General features: G+C 34.5%; 1 protein-coding gene and 1 long non-coding RNA gene across 2 annotated transcripts in view; one reads left to right on the top strand and one right to left on the bottom strand.

Moving 5' to 3' along the window:
* The window catches only part of LOC115240992, an 87,737-nt gene that overhangs the window by 74,927 nt on the left and 1,805 nt on the right, over positions 1-11,005 (bottom strand). The gene's annotated exons all lie outside the window — the stretch shown is intronic.
* LOC115240990 lies at positions 1,174-10,671 on the top strand. The gene is made up of 11 exons (XM_029816490.1): positions 1,174-1,457; positions 3,438-4,327; positions 4,464-4,590; positions 4,688-4,879; positions 4,969-5,147; positions 5,270-5,355; positions 5,653-5,872; positions 6,004-6,306; positions 6,426-6,608; positions 7,021-10,090; positions 10,393-10,671. Exons 2-11 carry the CDS (start codon positions 4,150-4,152, stop codon positions 10,532-10,534), a joined length of 4,680 nt encoding a protein of 1,559 aa, XP_029672350.1. The 5' UTR covers positions 1,174-1,457; positions 3,438-4,149; the 3' UTR covers positions 10,535-10,671.

Below are 11,005 nucleotides of genomic sequence, written 5' to 3'. Positions count from 1 at the left end.
AATATATAATTATATAAAAATAAAACTTTACGTCGTAAGATTGTTATTGGATATCCAATAAATTTTTACCATTTCCATTAAATAAATAATTTTCTTACATCCAATTTTGAGAGAGAGAGAAGCGTTCTGAAAATCAATTATATAGTTGTTTCTCTATAAGTATATATAGAATTATCTGTGAAAAATATATAGCACGATTAACCTTATATTATATCGTCTCCCCCCCCCATGTTTCTTTATAAAATTCACTTTTACAAATCGGGCAAGGAAGTTTCGGAGTTTCGACTTTTTCCGGTCATCGACAGAAAAACTTGCCATATATGTATATTTTGCTATTAGTATAATTAACCCAGATTTTCCCGGATTTATGGTGAACGGCACGCAGGTCACTAGCACGCATTGCGCATTATAACAGACTGCTGACATGCCTTTGATTGCGAAGAAGTGGCAAAAAATTGCACAATGTTAGCCAACTATAATTAATTACCTGTCATTTAATTAATTTTAATAGCCAAAGTTATTTATTTCAACATTAACAAGAAAATTAAACTATTATAAAGAAATTCTAGAGCCAATTTAATATAACTAACACTTACGATTTTCTAATTATAATCGTTATATCAATTGCGACGTTATGTCGCTATCAATTGAATCGTCGGAATTAATTCACGATCGTAGAAAAAAATGTACAATTATAATGCAAAGCTTTTAATAGAAGAAAATAGTTGAATATTACTAAAAAATGGCATAAGTCGTGATTTAATAAAGATAATATATAATTATAGTTTTCTCATTCAGGAAAAGATAAATGTATACATAACATGGCGCTGCTCAAGATCCTTATTAATGGACATTGAAAGAGACGATTATGCACGACATCGGGTGATATTGCGACAATGCAATGCTTGTAGCAGTTTTACAGGCGGTTTATACTTTCATTTGCTGCTAGGTGCAAATCAGTCTCATTTTTGCATTTGTCAGTATACTTTTTTTCTCAAAATAGAAATGTATAGCAATAAATTATAATAATAAATATCATAAATATATCTATGATAATTTATATCGCTGATCTCGCAACCAAAATCACAAAAAAATTCTCTAAGAAAACTTTGACATCGCTTTTTCTTTTTTAGTCCCTATAAATATTGTTTCTTATTAAATATGCAACCATAACGAGATTATTGTTCGTTTAGGGAAGATTTTCGAGACAATAGCACGAGAGGATATCAGCAGCGGCACAATGTCAGAGGGTTGCACAAGTTGCAGAGGCGCGAATTATGCGGGCAACACTTTACAATTAGGCACGACTCCCGGTGGCAACACCGGAAGTTTGTCGTCTACTTCTGGAACAAGCACAACCACAAGAAGAGTTCAAGTCCGCGCAAAAGTGCTATACGGCACAGGCAAGGCGATAGCGAGCTTGCAAGCTCAGGAGAAAGCAGCCAGACATTGACGAGGTAATTAAATAAACGTAATTAACTCTACATTAATCTGATATAGTCTGCGAGACACTTTGCGCGTCATATGTACTACTTTAATATCTATCTTCTATTAATTTTTTATACGGATACAAAAGCAACGAATTTATATTATTTTTGTATAAAAGATTATTTCTCTAGGCTTTTTTATTTTAATTTATGATATTATAATATAATATATATAAAGTACTAAGTAAATAAAATTAGCATTTATATTGCTAAAACTCTGCTGGAATTTGTCACACATAACCAGACTAATTGTAAGATTAATACACGTTAAATAAACGGTATAAAAAAAATTATTGGACGACAACAGGCAAGTAGAAATAATATATAATTCTGCAAAAATCATTGAACTTTGTGGGAATATTTTGATGAGGACTATGGAATTAAAACAAATTTGTCAGACTGTCAACAGTTAAAACGATGTTCAACGGTCAATCTAGAAAACATCGATTGAGCACACGCTAATTAATATAATTTTTTTCTCGCCATTTTTTTATCGTCAACGCGATTATTGTATGTATCTATTGCGGATCGCGAGAAAGCTTACCGCACAATTATAGGAAGCTCGATCTCCCATCTTCCTACCGAGAGATGGTCCAAACAGGACGGACGCGGCCAATCTCCCCGTCACTAGGCGATCAACAGTCGAAATAACGAGAGGCCGCGGATAACAGTAAAAATATGCAAAAAAAAATGACACACCGACACCGACGAACAAAAAACAAAGCCTGGAGGCACCATCCTTCCTCGCGGATAAGACCAGTCGGCCGATCTGATCGCCAGTTAGTACCTGGTTAACCGTCCTCGAGAAGGCCGCCACCTCGATTTACGCGTCTCCGTGTGTTTTTTCTTTTTCTTTTTTTTTTCCGTCATCTTTCTCCTGTTTCTCGATCTTGTTCCCTATCGTTTACGCGTCTTCATTTTGCTTTATCTCTGCGAGAATTTTGACGAGTATGCACCGATGGATGTAAGTGCAGCCTGGAACGTGTCGCCGCGCAAAATGCGCCTTGCAACTTTGTGAGTCGTTATCGATAGATGTCTGTTTCTTTTTATTTTTTAATCCTGGTGTATGTGTATGCATATGTACTTGCAAATATCATTGAAGCGAATATTTTCAAATTAAACAAAATCTGAATCACTCGCGATCAAGATTCGCAAAATGTTTTTGAATAATATTTTCCGATAATATTTATAAATTAATATACATTAGATGGTATATATTTTTTGATCTAATACTTTTCTAATCATTGATTTAATTGAATTATGCATCATCGTTACACGTATCGCCACTCTATAAATATATATATTTTTATGATTTATTTATTATTTGTCAAAAAACTTTAAAAAAAGTATTTCTAACAGCTTAATAAGGTCAATATAATTTCTTTGGCCCATCCTGTGTATTTGCCGTTCTACAATTCACGATCCCGTTATATTTCTCTCGATCTTAACGTCTCACAGTGTCAACAGCTTCATTTAATAAATATTTTGACTTATTTGTGGGTCCTTCTTTTTTTCCTCTTTTTTTAATTTAATATTTCTCATATCATATCGCGCATTAAAAATAAACGATTGTTATTTTTTTTTGCTTTATCTAATTGTTTAGTTACTTTAATCGTGAAATAAATATCGTTTTTGTATTACTTTTTATTTTCGCCATCTATATCAAAATTCGTGCATGGCAGGGCATTAAAAATTAAATCATTATCGAGAAATACTGCGCAAAACTACTTGAACATTAAAACTGCATAAATTTATCAATTGAGAAAATTAATTAAATAAAAATTTTTCAATTAGATTATTGCATTCAAGATTTTTCAATACATATTCACGACAAAGATTTTTTAGATTATTTGACATTAGCGAGAAGTAAATATATAAATTTTATATCTATAACAATTTTTTTGACACATATCGCATTATAATAAATAATTTTTTCTTTAATTGTGTCAGCATCATCCTTTCTTCTCTCTCCTACGCATTATCATCAAAATCGGGAGAAGAAAACGATAAAGCAGAATACTACACCGAAAATCAAACGTCAAATTACAAAGTGAAAATTTCTGAAAAAGATGAGCAATTGCTTTTCACATCAACAGACAATCTGGAAAAAAGAATAAATATTTCATCAGGCTGCAATCCTTTAACTGCAGATATCCAGAAAAGCGACGCAAATATTTTGTATCCTATCAAAGCACCTTGTTTGAAATACATACAGAAGTTGCTAAAGGAAAAGATAGAAAAGGGAACAGCAACGGATGTGTTACAGCCGAGAGATTCCGACGGAACCACGTATATTCGTGTAAAAGAGGCGAATCAGACGGGAAATGGAATCCAACATGAATTTTTGAATGCATCGCGCATTTCTGCAAGCTTCACAGCGACAAAATCAGCCAAAAATGAAAAGAAAAATGAAGATAATAAAAGGATAAAAAATATAAAATTTCGAGAAGAAGAAACCGGACCGCTGAATAATGCGGATGCCAAAAGTAACATTTCGAAATCGTTGAACAATGTAAAAAGTAACACACCGCAGCAAGTAAAATTTTTTGAAACACAGAATGATAACGATGAAAAAACAAATAAAAATTTGAACAAAAGTGACAAAATTTTTTTGGTAACAAGGGAAAACTTTGTTAAAAATTCGAATAAAAGTTGGATCCGAATGAGCAATGTGATGGCACAGAATGCTGATGCGAAAGTTGGAAATCAAACTCTCGAAAGTCGTACTGAACAAGAAAACTGGGAATCCGCAGAAGACGATCTGATGGAAGCTGCAAATTTTGGATTGCAAGCCATGCACAAACTTTATTATATCCAGGAACCCAAATTATATTCGCTGGGTAAATATTGAAAGAAAAAAATTAAAATTTGTTGCAAGAAAATATTTAGTCGCTAATATTATATTAGCCATTATTATATATATTAAATCTGTATCTATATATTAAATTTCACATATGATACGAAACAAAAATGCAGGTCTTTATCTCGGGCTCGACAATCCAGCGAGATACGTGGCTGCATTTAACGATCAATCGAAAGAAGCGAGAGATCTCGCAAAATTCGGATACGCAGTTCTTCAAGGTACCGCTATGTTCTTAAAAAAGTAAGTTAATAAGTGACTTAATAAGTGACCGTAAATTTTCGTTAATGTTTATATAAGAGACTTTCTACGTTTATTTCTGCTCTGATTATTTTGTCAGGTTTCCCAACGCACCATTAGAATTACCTTTATCCCGAACTAAGTTTACCCGAAAAACCTTGCTGGAACAACAATGTCCACAAAGGGACCCACCTCAATGCCCACCGGCTAGTCTAAGGTACAGAACGTCTGACGGCAGCTGTAATAATTTGCAGAATCTCTGGTGGGGTTCCGCAATGTCTGCGATGCAGAGGTAAACGATGCAATAATGACATTAATAATCCCAAATATCACAAAGTATTTCCCTTAATTATACTAGAAAAATCATTTTCTTACGCTCAGATTTCTACCGCCTGAATATCAGGATGGCGTTCAAACCATTAGACGATCGAAAAACGGAAGACCACTCCCGTCTGCGCGAGATATCACGAATCGAATTCATGAAAGTAAAGACATACCTTTGGCATCCGTTACTCACATGCTAATGCAATGGGGACAATTCGTAGATCATGATTTGACAGGTATATTATTAAAAACAGATAGAAAAAATTCTGTATAGATATACGTATATCTGTACAAATTTTATATTTGATATATTTGAAGACGCAATTGCCATATAATCATATCTATTATATATTAACAGCGACCGGTCAAAGCAGAGGATTTAATGGCACAGTGCCACAATGTTGTTTACCAAGAGGTGCCGGCTTTCAACCGCCAGAGTTCATGGTAATAAATTGATTAATCGATACCAATAACTTTTAGTCGTATATCAATAGCACATCTATTAGATATTATAAACGTTTTAAAGTCTACAGTTTATATATTTTTTTATAAGAATAATTTATATTGTATTGACGTTGAATAATATTCTATTATGTCTTGACGCGAATATTGCCGCGCCAAATTGCGAGATTTATAAGTCATAATTCTCGCGCGTCCCATTTTATACTCAAAAAGTTGAAAATGTTATATATCCTACGAGAAAACACTAAAAGAAAATATATTTATAATGTATATCGATAGCACCCGGAGTGTTTACCGATAGCAGTGAATCTACGCGACAGCTTCTATGGTCCTTTGGGCGTAAGATGTCTAGAGTTTCTCAGAAGCGGACCGGCTCCTAAAGAGGGCTGCAAGTTTGGCCCTAGAGAACAACTCTCCCAAGTGACCAGTTATTTGGATGCGTCCACAGTTTATAGCAGTAACGCCGTGCATAGTGACAGTCTGAGGATATTCCGAAACGGTGAATAGAATTCTCTTTTAGTTGTAATAATAGAGAACAAAGAGGAGAGGAGAGACGAGAAGAAGGTAATCTTTTCTCTATTCCCACAAGATTACCTATTTTTTATGAAAAAAAATTCATTAAAATTTTAGGATTGCTGCAATACGGAAAAATTCAATCGCGACGACCTTTGCTTCCAAAACGCGAATCCGATCTGTGCAACCGCGGATCTTTGTCGACGACTTGCTTTCGAGCCGGCGACGGACGTCTCAGTGAGCAGCCTGCTCTTACATCTCTACACGTCGTCTTTCTAAGATTGCACAATAGAATAGCTACAGAACTATTCGCCTTAAACTCCCATTGGAGCGATGAGAAACTTTTTCAAGAAACCCGAAGGATCGTCGGCGCCGTAATTCAACATATAACCTATCGAGAATTTCTGCCGATCGTTCTTGGTAAAATAACTTCTTGTTTATTGTACTACATTATTATGTTTACTCGACGATAACATAAGACCGTCATAAATATAACGCTAAAAGAAATAAAGCGTTTTAAAAACACCGTAAAATTTTAGGTCCTCGGGTGATGAAAATTTTTGATCTGGAAGTTCTTAAAAAAGGATATTACGAAGGATACGATCCAACTATAAATCCTACAATTGCAAATTCATTTTCTACAGCGGCTTATCGATTCGGACACTCGTTGGTCCAGCAGAGTTTTATTAGATTCGATAGCAATCATAGGCCCATATTTAATAGTAAGTAGAATTAAAATTTTTTAGCACACTCATATTATTTGACTCTGGCATAATAATATATGTAAACTTAATTGTTAAAACTACAATCAATAATTTACATTTACGAGAGATGCGCCGTCAGATATAAATTTTAAATAAAGCAAACAAAGTTCGATGTAATTATAAATAGACGTAAATTTGCATATAGGCGAGATATATGTGAATTGCTGCATCGTGGTGCACACACACATTTACTGCATAATAATAGTACATGGCGTACTAATTTCATAATAAATGCTTACAGGCATCGCGAGGAAAATACAATTATTTTCAATATTCAATATATAATTATCATCGAAATTAGAGAGAGTTATACGAAAAATTTTTTTAAGGGATATTTAATACAAGATTAAATAAATAAATGTTATCGTAGATGTCTCGATCCACGACGAGTTTAGCAATCCAGCGAATCTGGAGACGGCGGGATCCGTCGATCGACTTCTTTTAGGGCTAGTGAATCAACCGTGCCAGAGGAGGGACGAGTTCATAACCGAGGAGATTACGAATCATCTCTTTCAAACACCCGGCTTTGCATTCGGTATGGATCTGGCTTCTCTCAATATCCAGCGAGGCAGAGATCACGGTTTGCCACCTTATGTGCGATGGCGTGAGCCTTGCAGCTTGTCGCCGATAAAAAGCTTTGAGGATCTCGATAGAGTGATGTCGTCGGAAATGGCGAGGAAATTTAGATCGCTATACTCGTCAGTAGAAGATATCGATCTCTTTTCGGCCGGACTGGCGGAAAAGTCGGTGACCGGCGGCCTGGTCGGCCCGACCTTTGCCTGCATAATCGGCCAGCAATTCAGCAACCTACGACGCGGCGATCGATTTTGGTACGAGAATGCTGAAAGCGAAAGCAGTTTCACTGCCGGTCAGCTGCAGCAGATTAGACGAATTACTCTAGCTCAAGTATTGTGCCGAACAATGGATGGCATCGAGACCATACAACCGTTTGTCTTTCTCGCGACGGATACGTTGAAAAACCGACGTCTCTCCTGTGATGATCCGATCATTGGACAATTGAATCTCGAATTTTGGGCCGAACGACCGTCTGAATTTAGAACCTACGTAGACGATCCACAAAAGATTAAAGCGGTCGACATAAATGATTCTATTTCTAAATCGAAAGAAGAAAACATCAATTCGAGGAGGAAAGTCAGCAATCAGGAACAAGAAAAGATTATACCTCAGCAGCCTTTCAAAAACAGCGTTAATCAACAAAATAAAATCATCATAAAAAGACCGCTTGGACGTCCAGATAACAACAATGTCACAATCGTGGTCCAGAACAATGCCGTGAATTCGCCTGTTTTCGTAAACGAGGGTATTTACGGTTCGCATGTGAAAATACAGCAGCAGCCTGGCACCAAACCGATTTCAAATCTTAATCAAGCTGTAAACAGTTATCCCGTATTTCGGCCACAAGCAAAACCTATACCTACGACAATCCCTCATTCGGCAAATTTTCATTCAGCGAGTTATCCGTATGTTCCCCACGCTTTCGACGATCCTAGTAATCCGAATCCGCTCGCTTACGGATACAGATCACCTGCTTTCGCACAAGATGACGTCTTTTACGATAATTATTCTCCCACAAGTCCGAGGCCTACTCTCTATACCTATTATACAAATTTCCAGCAAAAATATACTACTCAGATGCCCGATCGCGAGGTCAACGGTTATTTGATCAATTACGGATCCTCCTCGTATAATAATCACGATTCACTTTCGCACTCTTACGAAAGACCTAAACCTTTAGTAAATTCTGAACATTATTACGAATTAAACGATAATAAAAAATCAACGCAAAAATTTGATTACATTAATTCTACACCTTCGATAAACGCACGGCCGACTTTTAAGCCGAATTATGCATCGAATGACGAATCTTATCATACGCACGAGACAAATTACAATGGATATAAATTTTCAACAACCATCTGGCCAAATTCTCGACCAAATTATGAATCAAACGATGAAGCGTATCATGGACAAAAACCATCTGTTATAGATTATAACAAATCTAAACCTTTAACCAACTCGCGACCGGATGATGTATTATATAAATTACAGAAACCGGTTTATGGTGGACTTATGGCTCTAGCAAATTTGCGACCGGATTTAAAACCGAATTATCAATTATATGGCACACAGAAACCAAGCGGTATCGAAAATTTACAGAATGACGATTTAAGTAACAAACCGAATAAAGCTTATCAGACTAATCTAAATAAACCGCAACATCAGGAACAATGGAACTCGAATGATTATCACGTGAGACCTAGCGAGAGACCGTATGATTACGATGATCCTGACGCATATCGTAAAAAATCAAATATTAAATCACCAAATTATAATAACTCTCATCAAACAGCATCGATTAATAGACCGAATAATGAATATAATTCTCAATTTTGGAAAACAGATTCGTTAGATTCTAACAAGAATTCTCTGCAAGATGGACTTTATGGATTTATTCCAAATTCTGGAACAAGTACTTCTTCGTATCAAAAAGATACACCAACAAAATCGAGTAATTCATTTTCTACGCATCACAATAATTATGATCGATATTCCAATGCGACTTTGATTTATCAAAAAACACCACCATCTACTCAAAGTAGTTGGATAGACGTCTCATCTTATATAACAGAAAGTAGTACTCGACCTCTTCAAAGCGATTCTTTTAATTCACATAATCCTTCATTCAATCAGAAGGTAACGAATTATCCCATCTATCAGAAAGACAATCAATCGCCATTGTCTTCTTATTCAAAAGAATCGGTCAATAGACCGTTTGCTACCGCAGATTCATATAAATATGATGATTCTTATAAAAATCCTACCAAATCATCTGATTTAAGTGGCCAGTTATTATCCAGTACTCCATATTGGTTAGAAACTTTGACGATTGGTTCTCAGATACACAGAAAAGATGAAAATCTCAATTCAAAACCAACAAAAGTGCAAAGCGTAACAATCGTCACTGAAACGCTCGAAACTGTCCATCATTCTGGACTTTCCGGATACATATCTCAACATGAAATTACCAGCGAGGTCCCAAGGCCATTGGAGCAGCAGATAAAAAATAATGTGCCAATTATCCAGAAACCTGGACAGTATTATTACGAAAAGAACGTGCTATATCGATATCCGGACGAAATAATCGATCAAATTCCCAAAAGTAATAGTTATTCAGCTGGCAAATCTGAGGAAGCATTTATTCAAGATCGAGAAACAACTCCTAAGAATATCGCAGTGGAAACATCAGTTGTCGACGATTCCATAACAAACTCTAAAATGATTCAAAGCGACGAAAATAAATTGACGACGACACCTATGCTCGTAATCAGTGATTATAATAATAACAGAGGCGACATGATGAGGGATCTTCAACGTACTTTCTCGACAGATATCGAAAATGTTGCATCGACTTCCGATAGGTATTATTTTCTAAATTCTTTTGAATAGCTTTGCTTTAAACTACAATGTATGTAAAATAATCGTCGTTCCTAGGCAACTTACGTAATCGACTAGCCAATTAATTGAAGCATATATATTGTCAGGATACATAATTTCGCGATATATATATTTGAATTTCCTGCCACAAAAATCTCTTTGAGAAGATTTTTATATTTATTTTAGAATTTTTATATAAAACATGTAGTTAATTTGCTAAAATACTTTTATGTTGTGTGTATGTTAATATCTTCTGTGTTTGTTAATATCTCTGATTTATTTATAGGATAAATCATTGGGTCAATCCACAAGAAGATCTAAATTTATCGTCGATATTGGAAATGCCCGAAATTCCATCCGATACATTTGCGGATATTAAGGAATTACCTAAACCCATTATATATAAATCAAAGATTAGCACTATTTAAAGTTTACCCTTTTTAATTCATCTTCAATATTTTCGTTTCTCGAATGAAACCGCTGGAAAATTTCAAAATTCTGCTTACTTTACATTACTGTGCTATTAATTTATAGCAAAAGACTAAAAAAGAATATTTATTAAAATTTTAGACTAAATTTTTATTTATAGAAAGTATATTTTAAACAAATATATATTATATATATTGTTTTTTTATCAAAAATATTTAGTCATTTAACTGCTAAGTTTTCAAAAAAATATTTTACTAACAATATGTCTTTATGTAAAATATTGTATGATATATTTTTATGCAAAATTATTTTTATCAGAATTATTTATTTGTCAAGTAATTATTGTAGATTAAATAATTATAAATTAATTAAACTTGCGTAAAAACTTTAGATAAAAATAAAATATAAAATTAATTTATTGCTAACTACCATTCATGCAATGTGACGGTAAAAATATATAAGAAAGTACA

This window comes from Formica exsecta, unplaced genomic scaffold, assembly GCF_003651465.1.
Source record: "Formica exsecta isolate Colony F162 unplaced genomic scaffold, ASM365146v1 scaffold458, whole genome shotgun sequence".
Lineage (NCBI taxonomy): Eukaryota > Metazoa > Arthropoda > Insecta > Hymenoptera > Formicidae > Formica > Formica exsecta.
Note: the sequence above shows the minus strand (reverse complement) of the source record. Positions and strands in the feature narration are given on the sequence as shown.